Raw genomic sequence first — 22,926 nt, forward strand, 5'->3', positions numbered from 1 at the left:
GAAAATCTCCCTTTTATGCGGCGATTAATTGACGAGTTAATGACATAATAATTGAGAAATTACAAGTTGGATGGTCGCGCAGTCCTATGAAAAAGTGGGGCCCGCTTTATTTGGAGGATCAAAACCGTTCATTTGTTCGGCCATGACGAAGATAGGCTGTGCCCGAAAAATCTTCTCCGACAAATGAACGGTTTGGGGCCCACATAACATGGAGAAAGATTTTTTGAGATGATTTTTTCGCCCCTCGTGTAGGATAATGCGCCCCCCTTGGGACAATTTTTAACGTCAAATCACGTTATCCTACAGTGGCGGTGAAAAAATCATCGCCAAAGATGTTTAGGGCACAGCCTATCTATGTCATGGCCCAGTAAATGAACGGTTTGGATCATGCAAATAATGTGGGCCCCACTGTTTTTAAGACTGCACCTGCAAGGTCCACGATGCAATTTCTCCTAATAAAATAGCCCCGATTGTTCTAGATTTTACGGAAATTACCATTTTCCCATTTTGCTGCCTTTTTTTGGGAAATATATCAGCACAAACATATTTTGATATTTTATCTAACCCATCTCGTCTAAAGAGCTGTAAAAACGTTATTACATTTGCCCAAAAACACTCTGAGGAGCCACTTAAAGGAGAAAAGACAGCTGGGTTTTAGCAAATTTAAAAATTTTATGGTTGTGCCAATAACATTTCCTCACTTTTTACGTGGGAAATGATACTATGAGATGCATGACGTGGGCCTACGACCTGATAACCTGGACCGTTGCTTCTGGTAGTCTCGGCAAAAAAAAGTAAAGTGTGGCCCACCTATTGGTATGATCTAGACCATTCATTTGTTGGTCGTAGTCATAGAGAGATCATATACGAAAATTCTTCTTCATAAGATTATCCTAACCCTTCTATTTATTGAGTTGCCTGTAGTATCAATTTTTTTTTTACTTACAAATTACATATCAGATGGTTAATATCATCAGGCCCAACAGATAAATAGTCTAGACCATCCAGATAGGTGGGCCCCACCATACTTTTTTCTCCACACCGGGCACCAGCACTCTGATATTTCCACCCGCGCTTCCCAACTCGGGTCGGGTTCAACCCCAAAAAAGGTCAGGTCAGGTCGGGGTCGGGTTCGGGTTGAATTTTCTCAACCTAAGTTGAGTTCGGGTTGAGGGTTTGGCAACCCAACCCGAGTAAAACCCAACATTTTTTATAATCTTATTTTTTTAAACTTAAAAACTCGGGTCGGATAGGATTGAACCTGGGTCGAGTCGGATTCAGGTTGAAAAAAAAGGCTCCTCGGGTCGGGTTGGGAAAATGGGTTCCTCGGGTCGGGTGGGCCTCAACACGACCCGACCCAACCCAAACCCCACCCGAGTTGCCCCCACAACATAGATAGATCATAGAAGTCATAGAACGCAAGTAAAGCAAGTGGGAGTGACAGATGTGTGGGCCCCGCGAATTAAGCACCACTCGCATCTGTTTCGCGCAAAAGACGAGCGTTTGATTTCCCTCCACCCGTTTTTAGTTGCCTTATCTTTCCCCCATCCTCTTTCTCTCTTCACTCTTTCTTTCATCAATGGGGACATTCCCATCTCCACCCCAACAAAAACCTCCTCCTAAAATCCCACCAACTTTACAAACCCTAAAACCTCCCCCTCCTGAACATGGGAATGATAGCAGAGTTAGGGCTTTCACTCCCCCCTCCTCTCGCCTTTCGAACTCGTCTTTCCTCTTCTCCTCACAAACCCTCCATTCCCCATTCTTCTCGATCTCCCCTTTCTCACCCTCTAATCTCTCTCAAACCCTCTCTCCATTTTGTCGGCCACAGGCTACGTCGTAAGCTCTGTGTAATTGTTCCCAAGGCCACTGATCAGCAGCAAGGTTAGATTCTGAGACCTATGAATTTGATGCTTTATCCTCTTTACTTAATTATCTTGGAATGTTATTTGATTGTTTTTTAATGAACTGTAATTCGAATAAAGGATATGGTAATCTATTTCTTTTGGATTGTACTGGACTAGTTGAATTGCTGATGAGTATGCTCTGGCTGTTATGATGATGATGATGATGATAATAAGTGAATTGGTGAACAAATGTCTGAATGAGGATTGTTTAAGTTTGTTATTGTTGATTCATGATTGAGGGTTAGATCAGTGTTTAAAACAATGGGATAGATAATGGGTTGATGGAATCAAGATAGTAGAAGCCAGTGATTTTTATTCATTTTTATATTTAGGGAAATGATATTAGCACAAGCATGTATTAATAACTGCACTAACCAATCCTTTCTTTTTTTATTATTTAAAGAGCTGTCAAAGATTATTACTGTTCCCAGAAAGCTCTGATAGGCCAATAAAAAAAGAAATGACAATCTGAGTTAGTTCAATTATTAAAAATGGTTGTTTTGAGAGCATTTCCCTACGTTTATTTTATATTTCTGTTCATTCTTATTGGGTCTGAATGGATCGTCATGGAAGCAATGTATGGATTGAGTAAACCTAACATCAGATAACCAATTGAGCTTATACTAGTACTACTTTCCGCTGGTTGCTGCATTTGAATGTGAGTTCACATGATGTTTTGGGCTTTAGATTGGTTCAGACCAGCTTTCTTTATGCTACTCCTAGAAAAACTGCACTCAGGAATGAAAAAGAATGAGTTAAGATATTAGCCCATGTCTCCATTTGACAAATCTGAAACTCTTAGGAGTGGGGCAGACCTGCAATCCGTTGGGCATGTGTGACTTCTTGTCTCTCTAGGCTCCACTTCCTCAAATCACCAGAGCACTTGAGTATGAACACATTTTTTTCAATTATAGGAGAAAGCAATTCTATTCCAAAAAAATAGAAGAAAATTATTCTTAGAAATAAATTAAGAAACGTGATTCTGATTCTATAAACATTCTAAAGAAGAAGAATTGTTTCTGACTTCCATAACGAGAATCATGAGAATGCTTAAAGAACTCAACCTTAACTTCGCTTTCGTTCATGGTGAAGGGAAGATCCTATCCGAATCCTTTCCCTTTCGCTCATGGTGAAAAGAAGATCCTATCCGAATCCTTTCCCTTTCGTTCATGGTGAAGGGAAGATCCTATCCGAATCCTTTCCCTTTCGTTCATGGTGAAGGGAAGATCCTATCCGAATCCCTCCCATGTTATTAACCCTGATAGTAAGTGAAGTTGGCAAGTAAAGTTCCCTAAAGGCCCTGTTAGTAAGGCTTGTAGTAAGACGCGCCTGACTAATAGGTCCACTGATCTATTTTTCAGCTTGGATAAGGAGATATCCGTCCATCTTTCCCCAAACATAAGGCACCTCTATTAGTTAGCCAGTAGGAATTAGTTTCTATCTGTATTTTTTTTTTGAATGGCAATTATTTTCCATCTGTATTGGGTCCATAAATGCAGTTTTTTCTCTCTAAGGATTGTCGTTGTCTGTTTAATGATGGGCACACTTCTAATTGGGATCACTTGCAATAAATCTGTCCCTACACTATTTACCTTCATTATGTGGTGCCTCTACTTATGCATATTAAGCTTCTATTTTTGGCGGGCTGATAGGGGTTTGTGTCAATGTTCTGATGGAAGTAGCCCATATGTGCATGTGGTTGTAGTGGTGTATTTCATAACCTTAGCCCATGTGTCCATATGGTTGTATTGGTGTATTTCATGACCGTTTCCTGAATTTACTAAGCTTTCCAGATCAGGTCAAAGGAGATGAAGTAGTTGACAGCAAAATCTTGCCATATTGCAGCATAGATAGGAAGGCAGCGAAAAAGACAGTGGGGGAGCTCGAACAAGAATTTCTTCAAGCTCTACAAGTTAGATTGTCATAATTTTATATTTTGATGATTTTTTATTTCACTCGAATAATCAAACCGTTTTTATTTTCTATTTTACTTGGCAAAATGTGTTTTATTGCCATTTTTTGGAATCGATACTGACTTTGTTTCTTCTCTTCTACCAGTCTTTCTATTATGAGGGAAAGGCAATAATGTCAAATGAGGAATTTGATAATCTGAAGGAAGAATTAATGTGGGAGGGAAGCAGTGTTGTCATGCTAAGTATAGATTATTATCTTTTACAGTTAATAGTACCTTCATTCTAATTGCTCATCTGAATTATGTCTCACTTGTAGCTTGATCCATGGTCAGGTCCAGATGAACAGAAGTTTCTGGAAGCTTCGATGGCTTATGTGTCTGGAAAACCCATCCTGACAGATTCTGAATATGATGACCTGAAGCTTAGACTAAGGGTGCGTTTGGATACTGTTCTTGTTACGTTTCTTTATTTTGATTCGCAATTCTGCTTTTAATTCTGATGATTCTGATCACAAAGAATCAAAATTAATAGAATCATTTTTGGCTAATAAAGTTGGTGTTTTCAAGGTTCAGTTCATGTCTTACATGTCTTTACATTGTAAAGAGTTTCATTTGCTTTGCTTTAATCAATCAAGTACCTATCCAATCGGGAACAAATAATCTAAAACTGAGTTCTATATAGCATTGTTATATAAGCAACCCTGATCATATCCAATGCACATGAACCGTCCACCAAACCTAATCATACAGGGAAAACTTAATCAAGTTTCTCAAGAACTCAATTGAGTTTTTTGTTTATTTGATCAAGTTTCTTTTGGTTCAACTAAATTGAATTACCCTTTTAACACAAGCTGATTTAAGATCATTCAAATGAACTTATGAACTTGGTGACTTTTAGTGGTTCAGTTTAATTTCCAAATCACAGATAAAAGTTGCACCTATAAACTACAGACTGAATTCCTCAGCCTCAAATTCCACCTAATTTCCCAAAACCAAATCTAATTGAAGAAGCCCCCATGCTTCCTCCGATACAGGAATCTGTTTCAAAAAAATGAAGAGAAAGAAATTTCGAGTATGAACAAATTTCTCTGAAAAACCCACTTCAGAGATGGTTTGAAGACAGAGAATAGGAAAAAACTGTTAAAAAGACGTCTTTTGCTCAGCCTCAAATCCTAATCCCCATTGCCGATGCCGCAAAGGTTGAGCTTCCGGAATGGCTTCCCTTTGAGCAATCGCACGATTTCTTGTTGGGTTCTCCCGGCAGATCCAGGCCAGAGGGGATTTGGATGCCTTCAACAACTAGGACAATGAAGAAATGGAGGGGAATTTGAGGCAATATGAGGATTGGATTGAAGGAGCAGAGGCTAGGGTTTGGAGGGAGGGGAATTTGGTGAGATTGGGTCTTGGGTTCGGGATAAGAGGTTAGGGTTTGAAGGAAGGAGGATTTGGCGAGGAGAGGATTTGAAAGGGTCTCTCTTTTCCAGGCATTTACCATCGTGAAGAAATGAGAGAGAGAGAGAGAGAGAGAGAGAGAGAGAGAGAGAGAGAGAGAGCAATCTCGTTTCTCACAAGAAACATCCTTTTTTTCGTTTCGAATATTAGTGTTTCTGGATTGGATAAAAACAACAAAAACATTTCAGATGTCGCTGGATTGCATACCGCAAACATGTTTTTATTGTTAAATTTTAAAAATAAGAAAAAAAAAAGTTTTTGTATCCAAACGCATCTTAACGGTTTGCGCATATTGTAATTTTTTCCTCTTATAATAGAACCTCAACCTAGTGTATATTAGGAGAAGAAAAGGAACATACAAAGCGAAAGAACAAGTGCGTTCCGACTTCCGACCAAAGGAAAGAGGAAACAACTGCTAGTTTCTAATGCATCCAAGTCCACTCATATTAGCTGGTCTATTAGCAGATGCATTTTCCAGGATATTCTTTAATGCTTTATCCTAATCTTCCCCATCGAAATGATACTTGCCAATGGTTTTCAAGTTCATAGAAAATGCTTTATGAAATTCATGCTTGTGATCTTTGTTAAGGTCACATTTGATTTGCTCATCGAAAATAAGGTCACTTTTGATTTATCATTACATAGAAGCCAATTACAAATACATCTATTGCCAATTAAAAGTTCCTTGTTTTTGCTGGATACAGATAAAAAGTACCATTCATAGCCACATAGCCATAAGAATACATCTTTCATGATCAGTTTTGAGATCTAGCAACACTTCATTTTCTGTATTTACTTTGCTAAGAAAAGGTAAAGTCTCTGCTTCAGCTAGAATGTAAGGAAATTGAAAGAAGCGGAAAAGGGTCAAACATGGTTGCTAGCATCGAAGATAGCTGTCATATACAACAAAGTGGGAGTTTGGACTTGGTGAACGAGCTCTGGTTCCAACTGTTGCTGGCGCTGCAGTCAGCCTTAGGTTAGGGCTATATGAATGAAAGCCGTCAGAGTTGAAGAAGGCAGCCCTCTTACGTAAGGGTGTTTAGGGCACATAAAGTGTGGCATGCTGATCCACGATTACTAGCGATTCCAACTTCATGTTCCCGAGTTGCAGAGAACAATCCGAATTGAGGCAATCTTTCTGGATTCGCTCCGCCTTACAGCCTTGCTTCCCATTGTCATTGCCATTGTAGCACGTGTGTGACCCAACCAAGGGCCATGACCCTTTTCTATAGGATTCATTTCATAGAAGAGTGGCAAAGTTTACGGCCGGCTGCCAACCTGATGCCAAGCCTCCTCCTTTATCGTGCCAAATTGATGGAGTAAAAAGAGGTAGGGGCAGACCGATAACAACTTGGGAAGAAACAGTGAGGAAAGACTTGATAGCTAGGAACATAACATAGAACATGACCTTGGATAGGATAGAATGGAAGAAAATGATCCACGTAGAAGAACACAACTAGAGCCAGGATTAGAGCCGTGTAGATTCCTTCTTCATGAAATTTTTCTAAAGGATTCATTTATCCGACCCCAACTAGTTTGGGACAAAGGCTTTGTTGAGTTGAGTTGAGACTTTGCTAAACCCTTTAAGGGCCATCACAATCCTATTGCCAATTATTTAGCTATCAGTTGGGCAGTTTTGAAACCGGACTCGTCAAGTAGTTTACTTCCTTGTGATGTGAGAATTTTACAGCCTGAAATTTCATCCCAAACATTCAAATATTATTGTTGTTGAGAGCAAATTATCCATGAATCTTACCATTTCATCATCTCATAATACCATTGGTGGGGGAAGCATTTTTTGCCTAGATTTAAATGCACCTAGCGAGCTTGGAATTTTCATATTACGGGGGCGAACACTCTACATTTTCTATGAATTGTGTAATAAGTTCATCTATTTAAAGTTGAGAGCTTTACATGTGGGAGTTTTGTACCTTTCAAATAGGCTTGGCTGAGTGGGTGGATGTGTGTGCATTTAATTTGAATATATGTTTCATAATGGTCTTTATTCATAGCCAGTTTTGAGTCTCAGATCTATTAATTTTGGTAGTCTTGAGTTCGTGACAATAACTTTGCTAATTTTGACCTTTAAAAAAAAAAAAAACGTTGCTAATTTTTATTTTCATATTATTTTGTCCTATTCCTATTTTTTATGATTTTATCTTATGCCCAATCATTTCCTAGGGAGAAGGAAGCAGCATTGTACAAGGGGGCCCACGCTGCAGTCTACGTAGTAGGAAGGTATATGTCATTATTCGTATCTTTTTTCTTGATCAGGTTACTACTTTCTTTATATTTCTTTTTTTAAAAAGAAGGGAGCAACATTTACTTGCTTGTTGCATCATTTTTTTAGAAACCTCATGGTTGCTGGAGTGAAAATAAAATATCTAGCCCTATGATTTATAGACGCAAACTTGTATGAGATACTCATACTTCTAGAAAGTCCAGAAACCATAATGAGAACTTTATTCTTGATAAGCTTGTTGAAAAAATTCATTAAAAAAAAGCATGTTGAAAAACGAATTAATCCATTGGAAGACGACAAATAAGATATGAACTATTTCTGAAAGGACACTTGTAGGGTGAAGTTCTTAGTAATAATGTTATTCAACCCATGATAGTTTCTCAAAAATGTAGGGCTATATCTGGCCTGAACCTTCAGTGAAAAACGTGCAATTGTGTTGTGGAAGATGTTGAGAGACAAGTTGCTGGACATATGTTTTTTATTACTTTCTGTTTTCTATTTGTTCGTATTTCATTATTTGGGACTTCTCTTTCTGGAATAAAGAGATCCCTGATTTATGATTGATACAGATTTAACATGCATGCGAAATTAAAGAAATTCCCTAGTGTCCTAGTGAGCAACCCTAGGATTTTTGTCCAACCCTAAATTCGCGCCATCATTTGGAATTTTTTCTACAAACCCTATATCCTAAGGTACCACTTCACTCTCAAATCTCAGCCCTTCTCTTTCTAACTCTCTCTCTCTCTCTCTCTCTCTCTCTCTCTCTCTCTCTCTCTCTCTCTCACACACACACACACACACACACACACACACACACACACATGCAAAAACCCGCTCTAATCTTGTTCATGCCCAAACCAGCACCCTCTTTGTACATTAAATATGTATAAATGATAAATCAGGTCTCTCTTCATTTTGAAGAGAGATTCTTTTTTTTTCAAACAAATAAATAGATTTTATTAGAGTGAATGAACAACAAAAGTATCCTTTTAGGGATTGAAAAGAATGAGTATATTAAGAAACTCATGGCTTATCTCTAATGCTATTCAATGATGTTGAAATCTAATTTTGGTCTACTTATCGAATTCTTGGTCTGCAAATGAGTATTTTTAGCCAATAGTCGCATGGACAGAAAATCATTGATATAGTTGACACTTGCATGTAAATATTAAGCTTTTTGTAGATTGAGAAATAGCTAAGTAATATTTTCTCTCGAAATTTCTCACCATATGCTCATATGTATGTAAGATTGGATATTTATCTATTTATATATGGGATTTTGAGAACATGTTTACTGGAATCATGTGCTAGTGCATGTATCTATGATTGACTTCTAGATGCTCTTGGATTAATTGGTGCTATTTGAATTTCTTTCTTATAGGTTTATAGTGACTTGTCTGTTGACTATTTCAAGATGCTCTTGTTAAATGTGCCAGCCGCTGTCATTGCTCTAACATTGTGAGTAGGATTGTTATCTTTGCAGACATATAGATGGAACAATTGTGTATCTTAGGAACCATTTATTATCGTTATTGGTTTAATGCTTGCAGTATGCATGTATTAGTGAATAATTCTATATACTTTGGCTTGTATTTTGTTATTGAATGTACTCATCACTTGTGATTTCTTCTCACGTCATTGGTAGCTATTCTTTTTCCTTTTGTTTAATATCTTAAGCAATATGAAATTGATCTCATTTTCATTAATTTCTATTTATATGAATTAAATTTAACACCCATTTGGTTTGCTGTGTTCATGTTACGCATCTCATTCTTAGAAAGGCATTCCTCACTATCTCTGTCTTCACGACTCCTTATCAAGTATTATACTCATTAGCCCCTTGAACTTTTAGTGATAGGCAGTCTGCACAAGGCTTTGGGTATCATTTCCCTCTTATTTTGAGCAGATATGCTTAAGGCTTTATATCTTGCTTTTGAACTTCCATATCATTAATTTTTTGGGAAAGCATAGATTGAAACTTGACCTCACTGTTTTACACTTGAGGCATTATCAGTGGGGAAAACGTACAACTCAGAATGGAGGTAAATTAGGTCACAAAACTTGGAACCTTCTATGTGACGTGTTGCATGTAGCTCCTAGAACTTGCATCAATACAGCATTTGAACGATGCCATTGGTTGGAAAATATATCTTTCATTATCCCTAAACTCATTGATCTTATTATTTAGGAAGTTGATTTCATTCATCCCAAGCACATTGCACTAAAGGTTTTCTATCACACATGTATGGAACAATAAGCTTCATTCTGTAGTCAAAATGTATATAACCACATAAATATATGCTTCAAATAATTATATAAATATTATAATTATATAAATATGATTATGTAACACATACTTATGTAGTATACCACAATACACTAATGGAGGATGATATATCAGCCCCCTTTTCTGCCTCTTCCACCCTCTACCAGATGTGCTTCCTGTTTTCCAGGGAGAAGATTTCCAGGGTATTATTAGTGGACTGAGGCACTCATGCGAGGCGACAAAACAGAGGATGAGAGAGATGGCATATGATTTTATAATTTGCTGACAGAAGACAAGGTTGTGCTCAGAGAGGTGATGGATGTGACGGAGGGATTTGTGTTTGGAGAGGAGGAAGGGGGAGAGGGTGGGAGGAAAGGTTTTGCAGGTGGGTTAGGCTATAAAAAATTGTGAATAAATTGATCCCCCACAAGCTTGGATGCTGCGGGAATTCGCTCTGTCAGGGAGGGATGCTTGAGACAAGTAACCGGATATGGGTTGCGGCCTATCTTGCAGTGGTGGCGAGGATGGTTTGTGTAGATACATTAGAGATAAGGATAGACATGGGATGTCAGTGGGGCATGTTTGTCGGATTGAATAGTGGAGAACTAAGGGAACCATGGAGGCTAGGTGATGTTGGGTTCCGTTATGTATGCGTAAGTCCTCATGACGCTTGGCAAGAACAGTAGGATCTACCGTGAATGGTATGTAGAGATCAAGCTGCTCACAAAGGGCTACATATTGACAGTAGAAGTCTGATACCGACTTGTCCCTACGCTAGAGAGCCATCCACTTAGAGTACTCAACTCAACTCAACAAAGCCTTTGTCCCAAACTAGTTGGGGTCGGCTACATGAATCCTTTAGAAAAATTTCATGAAGAAGGTGACAGGAATCTACGCGGCTCTAATCCTGGCTCTAGTTGGGTTCTTCTACGTGGATCGTTTTCTTCCATTCTATCCTATCAAAGGTCATGTTCTCTGTTATGTTCCTGGCTATCAAGTCTTTCCTCACTGTTTCTGCCAAAGTTGTTTTTGGTCTGCCCCTGCCTCTTTTTACTCCATCAATTTGGCACGAGTCGCCTCTTCTCACCGGAGCATCCAAAGGCCTACGTTGGATATGTCCAAACCATCTTAACCGGTGCTCTCTCATCTTCTTCTCAATTGGTGCCACCCCACCTTTTACGAATGTCTTCATTTTTAATTCTATCTAACCTTGTGTCGCCGCACATCCATCTAAGCATTCGCATCTCCGCTACACTCATCTTATGCACATGCTGCTTCTTGGTGGCCCAACATTCTAAGCCGTACAGCATGGCTAGCCTCACAGCTGTCTTATAAAACTTTCCCTTCAACTTGGTAGGGATTTTACGGTCGCACAAAACTCTTGAGGCAAGCTTTCACTTCAACCAACCTACTCTTATTCTATGGTTAACATCCTCTTCAATCTCTCCTTCCTTATGTAGAATTGAACCAAGATAGCGAAAGATATCCCTCTTAGGTTCCTCCTGTCCAATTATATTTACTACATCCTCGTCCCTCCTCCTTACATTACTAAAGTTGCATTACATATATTCTGTCTTAGTCCTACTCGGTCTAAAACCTTTGGACCCATCCACTTAGAGTAAATATCACAAATACGGGTGAGGTTGTTCACCCCAGAAAACAATGTCTCGTCCTATTGCCATATGTCCCGAGAGGACTTAAGATACATCATCGGGCCGACTGCTTTTGTCTTTATACTATTCCACAACGAAGTCTGAATGACAGCATCCTCCTTGCGCCACTTAGCATAGGATTTATCATTAGGAGAGGGGGGAGCAAATAAGTCTCAACCGCCATGCGCCAAGGTGGGTAATTCGACATTTCGACTCATCCAATTTGATAGAGGTCATATGAAGGTTAGGAATATCGAACTCGTAGAAGAGGAAGTCGGAGGGAGATCCATAATACCAGTGATACATCAAATTACTACACGAACGACTAACAAATCAGCAACAATTAGAAGCCTAAGACACACCAATAAAGAGAACCACAACGAAGAACGAAACGCTATCTCACACATCACCAAGCGACTCCGGGACATGAATAGAACCTGACAAGCACCACCACCTTAAATAACACTGGAAAATCAGTAGGCATATCTATCCGGAGCCACCAAACACAAGGATGAAAAAAAGGGTTAGAGGATTTAGGTCATTGAAGAGAAAGAATTAGGGTTAGGGTTAGGGATTTGGAGATTTGAGGGTTGAGATGGGGATTAGGGTAGGGCGGAATGGGATATGAAAATTTGGGGATCGCGACAAGGGATTTGGAGATTTGGGGAATATGAATGGGAATGAGAGGGTGGATGGATTTAGAGAGGAAGGGGAGTGGGAATGGGGGAATTAGGGTGTGGATAGACGCAAGGGGGTGGGCGTGAAGGATTACAGCGATGTGGGGCCCGTGGGAGGGGGATTACGGCAATGTGAGGCATGGGCGTGAGGGAGGGGAGATTATGGCAATATGGGGATTATGTGCAATATAGGGTTGCACACGATGGGGGTGTGGAGGTTGTAGAAGATGGAGGGGTGAGGAGTTGCGCACGATGGAGTTTGCGCAAGAGAGAGGGGATGCGCAATATAGAATTACGCAAGGTGGGAGGCGGCAATGGGTGGTCCCTAGGGCATTGAAAATTGTAGGGCTCTGATACCATGTTGGGTAGAAAACGTGAATGGGGAGAATGTGAGAGAGAGAAAGAGAAAGTCGTGTGTACCTCTCCTCAATAATACACACACACACACACACACACACACACACACACACACACACACACATGGAGGCAACAAGCGAGAAAACATCTTACTCTATAGGGGCGCTAGCCTTTATTATATTGGCGTTTTTCAGTTGGGTGTTGAAGGTAGAGGAAGAGGAAAGGCTATTAAGACGACTTTTAGCTATAAACCCTTATAGCGTAATTAAGCCAACCAAAAACATAGTAACGGCTAGCTCACTGGATTTGCCAGGATCAAGATTTCATGTCGAATTTGCTAAAAACCCTGGCTTTAGCATATATATATATATATATATATATATATATATATATATATATATATATATATATATATATATATATATATATATATAAGAAAATGATTGTGAGCTTGAAGCTCATATAGCTTATATGAGCTTGAGGGCCAAACACATGTGGGCCCACATTGTTATGATGATCCAAAGCATTCATTTGATAGGCCCTTACATAGATAGGGTGTGTACAAAAAATCAGCTCCATTGCATCATCCTAACCCATCCAAAAGTGGATGGCAAAATGGACAGACACCGTTTGACACAAATCTGCCCATTTTTGCCCTTCGCTTTTCGAGGGGTTAGGATGATCCAATGAAGCTGACTTTTGGTACACACCCTATCTATGATGGGGCCTTGCAAATGAATGGTTTGGATCACCACAAAAAATGTGGGACCCATGTGTTTGGGCCCTCAAGCTCACCATAAGTTTGGTGAGCTTCAAGCTCACAATCATTTTCCTCATATATATATATATATATATATATATATGAGGGAAAGTGTTGGTGAGCTTAAGCTCACCAAACTTATGGTGAGCTTAAGCGCCCAATCACATTGGGGCCTACTTTGTTAGGATGATCCAAAGCATTCATTTGAAAGGCCCTTACATAGATGGGGTGTGTACCAAAAATCAGCTCCATAGGATCATCCTAACCCATCCATTTGTGGAGGTCAAAATGGACAGACATTATTTGTCCACAAATCTGCCCATTTTTGCCCTCCACAAATGGAGGGGTTAGGATGATCCTATGAAGCTGATTTTTGGTACACACCCTATCTATGATAGGGCCTTGCAAATGAATGGTTTGGATCACCACAGAAAATGTGGGACCCATGTGATTGGGGCGCTTAAGCTCACCATAAGTTTGGTGAGCTTAAGCTCACCAACACTTTCCTCATATATATATATATATATATATATATATATATATATATATGTGTGTGTGTGTGTGTGTGTGTGTGTACAATGACCAATATACCCTCAACATGTATAGTACATCCAACAATTCCAATCCAAATAAAATCTCTAAATCTTCATAAACGTTTCTCTTCAAAACTCATACTTCTCCTATTTCCGGTTTAAAGGGCCTATGGATTTGTGCAACATCAATTTATTTTCAAAATCAGTTTGTCGAATAAGAAAGGGTATTTTTAACGTTTGGTTCTTTGCTACACTTCTGATTTTTATTTTTTTTTGATGATGCTACACTTCTGATTCTTGGACTCATGATTTGATGCTTTCCTTGTTTTATTGTGTATAATGGTGTGACTTCTTATGCCATTCAAAAAAGGAATGGTGTGACTTTTTTATTATATAAGCATTCCTCCAAGTATCGATTCTTCGTCTATGGCCGTGTGAAATAATTGTCTTATTAATGGTCATGACTTCTGCCCTGCCAAACAGGATGTGATTTTGTTATAGTTTTTCCAGTTATGGCCACCTAGTAATAGATCTCATACACAATTTCTTACTTTTGATGCAAAAAACAGGTTTTTTTTCCTAGACGATATAACGGGATTTGAACTCACATATCTTTTGGAGGTGAGTGTTGCTTCAATGTCCTTTTCATATTTCCTCTAATCCTAACTTACACATTTTGCAGTTCACAGATTAATTGTTGAAATTTCTGGTTAAATGGGATTTTGTTTCTGAATTCATGCTTGAAAATTTTGGTTTTAAGGTCCCATCATTTTAATCAATTGAATATTTGATGCCACAGTAGAGCATTAAACAAAGAGAAATGTCATTCGAACACGCCAATCATGTTGGCATGCTGACATGGTTGGCACACTGGTAAGGCATTACCCTTCAACAAAATACAGGCTTCAACAAAATACGGGCTTCTATTTTGTTTAGTAATTTATTCTACGTAACTACTTATTGTTTAAGACTTTAATGCTTATTGTGATGCTTGAAAATTTTATTATTTCAACCTTTCAATAGAAAAATTATTCTTTTGTTTAGGATGCCTAGGTTTGTTAAATATCTAAACCTTAACATGATGAATATGCATCCAATTGAAATTAGTTTTTTGCTCCTAGGCATTTTCGAATTGAGCTCAGGAAATATCCACTTCTTTAATGGTTGCGAGATGGAACAGGAACACTTTTCTGTGATATACTCTTTGAAAGTTCGATCATCTCATCCCATTCATTACGGCTTATATTATGGCAGATTTATGTAACTAAGCAGGCACCCAAGGCCATATTTTGCATCAGATTTCTAAACTAGATCTGATGGTTAGAAATGCTTCCTACCGAAACTTGGGTAAAAGCATTTCAACAAGCTGCAATGATACTTTTTTGGTATAAAATGACCTAACAACTATGTCTTCATCATTCATGTAATGGTACTTTTTCATATCTTAATAATTCTTTGGCAACGGAGAAAGTATTTTATATAAATACAATTACATAGGACCTAATCTTTCACTTAGTTGTTTCAGTTTTGGCTTGAACCTGTATCTCAGTTGGAAGGTCCAACCTATGAGTTGTGACAACCACAAAGTTGTGGGTTCAAGCCAGTTTATGTATCAATAGAAAAGGATGGCTCCTCTAACTGGGATGAGAATTCTATTTCAAGTGGCATGCTTATTGGGGTTGAGCCCGTGTTGGAAAGTCCTGCGACAACCAGGAGTTTGTGGGTTCGAGCCAGCTTACATATAAAAAAAGAAAGTGAAAAGCTGCAAGGACGTAACAAGTGTCATACTAGCTTGTCAACAAATATAACTCTAATATTAAAAGCGAACAATAGGGATAGTCACCTAGAGGAGATAATCATGATCTCGTACTCATTCCAATGCTATCTTTGTATATGTCAGGTTATTTTTCAGCTCTATAGAATTTCCTATAAATAAGCAATGGGGATGAAAATACAACCCTGATTATAATGATTTATACCCACACCCAAGCTAGTATTAAGCCCATCCTGCCTTACTGAAGATAGGATGTCATCTCTGAATGATGCTAAAAAGAAAGCCTCATGTTTTGCCTCTGGAACCATAGTGCCCCCAATCCGTGGACTGAATGGAGGAGCGAAGGGATAAGATTTTAGGCCTATCGCCTCATCAAAAGTGCATCTGAATCCTTCTGTCGAGAATCAAATGGGTCATGCCGTTCTTAGTAGTGTCTAACCAGAGTGGCATTGTTTCGAGTCGACTAATTCTAGATGGGATTGTGGTGGCCAACAAAATTCTTGACTCAAAAAAGTGCAAGGGCTCCCAAGTTATGCTCCTTAAGGCTGACCATGAAAAGCTTATACTAGGCTTGGGTTCCTCCTAATGTGGACACTGTAGAAAATGGGCTCTAGTCTTAAGTGGAGAACATGGATAGAGTGGTGCATCTCAACCATCCACTTCTCCATTCTCATTAATGGTGGACAAGTGGGTTACTTAGGTGCTTCTAGAGCTCTTAGTTAAGGAGACTCCATATCACTGCTCCTATCCACGCTATGAAAAACATGGGATATATCGGGTCTAACGTGGAGTCTTTCCATCTGCCTTGGAGGCCCCTTCATCTCCCATCTCCAATATGTGAACGACACAGTTGTCTTTGTAGAGGCTTCCAATTAATCAATTAATCATCCAAAACTGAAAATTTCTACTACGTAAGGCCTATTTATAGGCAATGGAAATAAAATTCCATGGAAATAAATAAAAGCCCTAAAAACTAAAGACATGAAAATAAAATCCTAGAAACTAAATAACATGGAAATAAAATCCTAGAAATAAAATAACATGTAAATAAATCCTAATGGGCAAATATGCCTCTTATTGGACCTACAATCTGCATCATTAAATATGCCTCTTATTGTGTCTACAATCTGCATCACTTCCCTTCCCTAGGCGGCAAGGATCGGTGTCCTTTTCTCCTTCATTGAGGAATCCAATGGGCAAAGAATCAATAGAGGTAAATCCTCCCTCTGAGGTAATGTGGATGCCATTGAGATTGATTCCCTAGCATGTGTAGGGTTTTAGGATGAGATCCCTACTAATCAAATACTTGCTCTCCCCATTGTAGATGGGAATCTTAACCTCCACAATTGGGAGTTGGTGGTTGAAACTTGAAAGAATTGAGTCCTGCCTGGAAACCTGAAAATGTATCTATCTTTCTCTGCCATGATCACTCTTCTGAAGGCGTCTCTAATTTTCTAACCTACATTCTTTATCTCCCGTAACTTCTTCTGGAATGACAATATTACTTTTAGGAGAGTCCTTCTAATTAACTAGGAGAGCGTGTCAACCCAATTCCGCATGTGGTTTGAGTATTAAGAATGTCAAAACCCAAAATGTCTTCTGCAAGCAAAGTGGTGGTGAAGACTCTTCAGTAATAATGGGGAGTTATGGGATATGGTGATGTACTCTTAAGTACTAACAAGATGGGATGTGTCTTCTCCTTGGTGAGTGGGTAGCTAATGAGTCTACCATGTGGAGGTTTTGGATGATGGAGTTCCTTCCCTTCTGTCATCTATCCTTTTTCTTTTGGCAATGGGCGGTTAAGTGGCGCATAGTATCTTTGGCGACTGCTTTTTCTAACCTCTTTGCTTGCACAGTCAAACCCAAGGATTGAAATTTCGGTTTCGGTTTCGGCCTCAACCAAAAACGAAACTTTGGTGGCAATTTCGGTTTCGGTCTAAATTTCGGTGAAAATCTTATAATTTCGGTTGCCATTCAAAAAAAAAAAACTAAATTTCAGTTTCGGTTTTAAATTTCAGCCCCGGCCAAAATCCGAAATTTCGGTCAAAATTTCGCTATTTCGGCCGAAATTTAAAACCATGGTCAAACCTAGGGCGTCGATTGCAGATTATATTGGGAGTTAGCGCTTCCGGCTAGTTATAACCCATTTGAGGATCTAGCATGAGATGCCTGTCCTGTAATTTTTTTTCGTTTTTTCTATTTTTCCTTCTATTGCTGCAGCTACCTTTTGCTAGGTGGACCACTTTTTTCTTTAATATATATCACTTGTTTGGGAAAAAAATTGTAGTATCCATGAAATAGTCTATGAAGTATACAGTACGAGTGTCAGACATGGTATGTTTGGGCCTCCTCAAGTATCTGGGTTTCATAGCTTGTAACTAAATAAAAATAACAATTTGATAGGTGAAATGAAATAAGTTTTAGAGTATTTTATGGTACTTCTGTTACACCATCATTGGTATTACTATTCCTTTGCTTGGCATAAGTTTGTTCAGCATTATATGTGATTGTTACTTCAAACTTGCATGTGTATGTCGGGCCAAAGTTTGTGTTGAATTTAATTACAGTTTAATCATTGGAATGCAGCTGCCAGAGCCATTCAGTTTCATCTTCACATGGTTTGCTGCTTTGCCTCTCATATTTGTACTAGCCAAGGCACTTACTGATGTCATTGTGAAAGATTTCTTGATTTTAAAGGTATAAGTTTGAATCCCCATTCAGTTCAAAATCTTCTCTAATGTTGGTTGAAAAGGCATACTTGACTGTGAAACAACCAATTACTCCAAAAGCTTAAGCTTTTACAGATGGCGTTATTTAATCTTTTATACTTTAACACTCCCCCTCACGTGTGGCCCCTCTTTTGAGGGTTGGCCTACACGTGGCACATGTGGCCCCTCTTTTGGGTTCGCCATTACATGTGGATTTTTAATAGCAAGGACTTTTGAACCCCAGACATTTGCTTTGATACCATGTGAAACAACCAATTACTCCAAAAGCTTAAGCTGTTGCAGATGGCATTATTTAATCTTTTATACTTTAACATTGACAAATAGACACAATTTCAGGGCCCCTGTCCAAATTGTGGTACGGAAAATGTCTCCTTCTTCGGAACTATACTGTCAGTACCTAGTGGTGGTTCTACAAACACAGTTAAATGCACCGAGTAAGTTTTCAGCAATTGGGCGTCGACATCATTTCATTCATGGTCTTGGTCTCATGTGTAAAGAGAGGTGATATTTATTTCAGTTTTGAGTATGTATGATTTTTTATTTTGGTTTTTTCAGTTGTGGCACTGCATTGCAATATGACTCGCGCACACGCTTGATTACACTACAAGGAAGCGAAGCTTAAGCAGAGGTGCATTTCTTTGCTTTATGATCTTTCTTTCCGAACTTCAAAAATCTTAAAATCATGAATTGCTGAAGGGATTTGCTATGCAATTTTGCGGAAAGTCATTTCGCGTCTGACTTTTGCATGGGAATACAGCCACATGGGCTTACTTTTTTGCAGATTTTTTTTTATTCATTTAACTCATCTGATGTGTCTGTTCTCTCGTGCAAAAGTTAGCCGCGAAATGACTTTACGCAAAATTGCCTAGCAAATCCCATTGCTGAAATATCAAAGACTTTCCAGCTAAATTGAAGTGGAGCTGGCAACATTCTTAACGTGTTTTCACATGCACTTTTGTGATGACCTGTCACCAAACCCACAGTCACTTGAAAGATTATTGCCTGCATACATGCTTTTGATGGTCACACAGGAAAGACGTCGAGGCTAGAAAGAAGCCCATGAACTGCATTACATGCTTTAGTTGGTTCTCAGGAAAGTAGTCACAGACTATAACCAAAATTTAAGAACTATAAACTCCAGAAAATAGAATTATCTGATATTTATATTTAAAAAACAATTGAAAAATTAATTTAAATAGCTGTTATATTTTCTCTTTTTTATTTAGATTATCTATATTCTTTATTTCCTTATATTTTTACTTTTTTATGATTCTTTTACTTTCTGTTTTATATTTTATGAAAATATATATAAAAAGTATTCTCCACAATCACGGGGAAACAATTCGGGGACACCATCGGTATTAAAATCCAAACTCGTCTCATCTCGTTATGTCTCGCAAAGTAGTCGCTAAGAGAACGTTTGGTGGGCGCTCCTGGCTAAGCTGGTTGGTTGGCTAATCCCTTATAGGGGGAGTTAGCCCTATGACCTGTTGACTCTTCCCCCGATAGGCCTAGCAGGTGTAGGCCGGAACCTTGGTGGTTTGCTTGTGAGTTGCAAGAGGACTTGCTTTTGCATGTTAGGCACACAACAGGAAATCATATGATTTCCTACAGCTCATGTACATGCCCTAAGGGAGCTTTGGGTGTGGACTGCGAGTTATCTACAGGGATGCTCCAATTTCTTTGGTTGAGGATGGGGGCCAAAGACAGTGCATGTTGGGTTGGGTTCCCACATGCATTACGCGCACGGACCGGTGCAGGGGGGCTCGCTATACTATTTGCTTTCTGCATCACGATACGTCTTGTGGGTAGGCCAATCTCTAGGTCTTCCATGAGTTCGTGCCGGGGCGACCTTGGTTGCCCTCGCAAGGTGTACACCTTGCGGATCAATCCATGGGATATCTTGCTCCTTGGATGACCAAGCCTTTTTTTTGGCGGATTGGTGCGTCATTATGCCTCGTACTCGATGAACTTTGCATTAGGCTCCAAGGCTTGATGTTCGATACACTCGTGATGCAGGCTGATCACGAGAGTGGGCTCAGAGTTGGTCTCGACATGTCTAAGCTCAGTAGCTTGATGAAAGGTTTGGTGGCCGTGAACTCAGTATCTAGAAGTGCATTTCAAGATCTTAGCCAAGTAGCCTGTTGAACAGGTAGAGATTGTGTACACATACGAAGCATCAAGGGGTGTTGGGCGTGTAGGGCCTTCAGAGCCTTGCACGGTTGAAGGCTTGCCCTAGCATGCGCGCATGTTGGGGGGGCGCACGGGCTATTCCGCTGCTAAAACAATTGGCCCGTGACAATAGGCACGCATGCAGGTGAATTGGTATTAATAGTCATAAATTCAGGCATTTTTCACCATGTTGGCTCTTATTTAATTTGCTTTTATTCTTCACATTTAGGACTAATTTAAGGATGTCTATACTAGGCCCCTCCATAATGGCACTCACTTTTGACACTTGTTTTTTTATCGGCTGTTAATACTTTAGGAATTGTAACAAGCCTTAAGCTTCCTATTAGAAAAGTTAAGGATGAACACAATTATCATTTAGCAGTTGAAATGAACTCCTCTCTCTCACTGTAACTAGTTAAGATATGGAGGCCTACTTCCCATTTTCTTATAGCATAAATATTTAAATAGAATGCAATCTGAACATATTGATGGACCATATAATCTGCATTTGAAAGATGATGGCAACATAATGTTTCTCAAGTATGGTGGAAATTCCAGTGGCTAACAGGAATATGCGTTGTGCAGGAGTCATTGTTGTGGGAGGAAACTTCAACTTGGCTAATTGCAATCCTACAGTAAGTTATGGCATCATGTTATGTATATTTGAGGTGACTCAATATTTATGATAGAAGGGAGAGATTGTGTTTGTCTGTATATCTTGTTTGTGATATAAGAGTCTCTACTTGTGTATTTGGTGCAAACCTGGGTTCACAAGTTCTTCCGGAGAGGGTCTAGGCCTTCAATTAAAGTAGCACTCTCAATCCCAAATCAGATTAAGCATTCAAACATATTTGGCAATTCACATCAAAAGATAGCAAATATATATAAATATGTATTCGCTAAAATACGGAGGAGGTTCCCTTCATTTGAATTTACTATTTCAGTCCTCCCAAAAAAGGACAGCACAATCTACCTAAAAAGTTGTGCCTAACACCTTCAACGCCCGAAAGATTCGACTCGACGAATGATTCATCAAGTTAAGCTTAATGATAGGGTTGAAAAGGGAAGTCCGTTTTTGAAAATAAAGAACAAAAGATGACCACCGATTTGGCCATTTTCACATTGTTTTCGGCATTGCTGGGTATTCGAGCTCTCTACTATGTTTTCTTGCTCATGTGTCAAACTAGATTAGATCAATCACTTGTAATGATGGAATTTATATTCTATCTACTCAATCACTTGTAATTTGATCCAACTCCATATAAGTAATTAACGCGTAAAAATGCTTTCAAGAATCACGTTTTTCTCACAATTGGCCCCACTAATATTCCTGGAATATATTTTCAGTTGTCAAACATGTCCCCTAGTGTAAGAGAGTGGCACTGTGGCAGAGAGGTGGGCAAGAGGAAATTTGGGGAGTTGGTAAGGGGAGAGAATGAGCTGGGGGGCGGAAAACATGGAAAAACCAATTCTCTTATGCCATGTCAAAAAACAAATTCTCATCTTCAAATGCTCTCCACTAAGGGTGTCAATTTTGGCTCGGGCTCGGAAGCTCGCTCGAGCTTGGCTCGAATCCTTAACGAGCCGAGCCCGAGTTAGGCCAGGCTCGGCTCGTTAAGGCTCGTTAAGAATTTAATATATATATATATATATATATATATATATATACACACACTAAAAGGGTTGTCTAGGGAGTGAAAGGGGGAGACAAAATATGTCACTTCTTTTTTGAACTCCATTTGTTACTTGGACCACCCCCTTAGTGTAAAAAGAGTAGTAAAAAGCACTAGATAGGGCTGTCCAGGGAAGATGAGGGGGTGTAAAATTAATATAATTTGAACTCGATAAGGCTTGCGAGCCTGGCCGAGCCAGAGCCCACCTTTTGAGCTTAACGAGCCAAGCTGAGCTTGGCCAAGCTCGGCTCGTTTCGTTTACACCCCTACTCTCCACTCTCACTGTCCTCTCAAAGTCTCTCACTCCAGCTATCCTTATGCCTCTTTTACCTTGGGTAAACCAATATTCCATGAATTTTATTTTCAAGGTTGCTAAACATGCCCTGATCTTTATTTTCTCTGTGTTTTTTAATCCTGACAATCACTTAAACATTTTATAAAAATATCTTGACAAGGATAACCTTCGAACTTATTTCAAAAAACCGAAAACAAGAAGCTCCGGATCAGATTCCACCCCTAGGATCCATGGTGAGAGGAATGGTTCAGTAAGGTGCGACCCCATTGGAATACAATGTGGCGCCCCACTACCTCCGGTTGATCCAAAACATCTATTTGATAGGTCGTGCTTTGGATTTCCTAGGGCCCAAATATCACACTAATAATCCAATCCTAAACATCCAACCACATGTAAGCTTTGTTGTTAAACACGAACAGTCAAAAACTATATATTCAGTGACCAACAATACATATTATTCGATCTTATGATTGCGTGATCAGCATTTTTTTTTTTGTGATTAAAATTGAGAATTGATTAAAATAT

At 39.1% G+C, this 22,926-nt stretch overlaps 1 protein-coding gene across 1 annotated transcript; it reads left to right on the forward strand.

Annotated features, from left to right (window-relative positions):
* The first annotated feature begins 1,567 nt into the window (after window positions 1-1,567).
* On the forward strand, window positions 1,568-21,183 carry LOC143880396 (PGR5-like protein 1B, chloroplastic). Its single transcript, XM_077383341.1, has 11 exons — window positions 1,568-1,884; window positions 3,701-3,819; window positions 3,966-4,062; window positions 4,153-4,253; window positions 7,453-7,509; window positions 8,895-8,971; window positions 14,328-14,379; window positions 18,119-18,229; window positions 18,598-18,695; window positions 18,817-18,889; window positions 21,019-21,183. The coding sequence occupies exons 1-10, from the start codon at window positions 1,668-1,670 to the stop codon at window positions 18,881-18,883; spliced, it is 996 nt and encodes a 331-aa protein (XP_077239456.1). The 5' UTR covers window positions 1,568-1,667; the 3' UTR covers window positions 18,884-18,889; window positions 21,019-21,183.
* The last annotated feature ends 1,743 nt before the right edge of the window (window positions 21,184-22,926 follow it).

The sequence above is a fragment of the Tasmannia lanceolata genome, unplaced genomic scaffold (genome assembly GCF_043159265.1).
Source record: "Tasmannia lanceolata isolate RefF3 unplaced genomic scaffold, GAP_Taslan_0.1 ptg000002l, whole genome shotgun sequence".
NCBI lineage: Eukaryota > Viridiplantae > Streptophyta > Magnoliopsida > Canellales > Winteraceae > Tasmannia > Tasmannia lanceolata.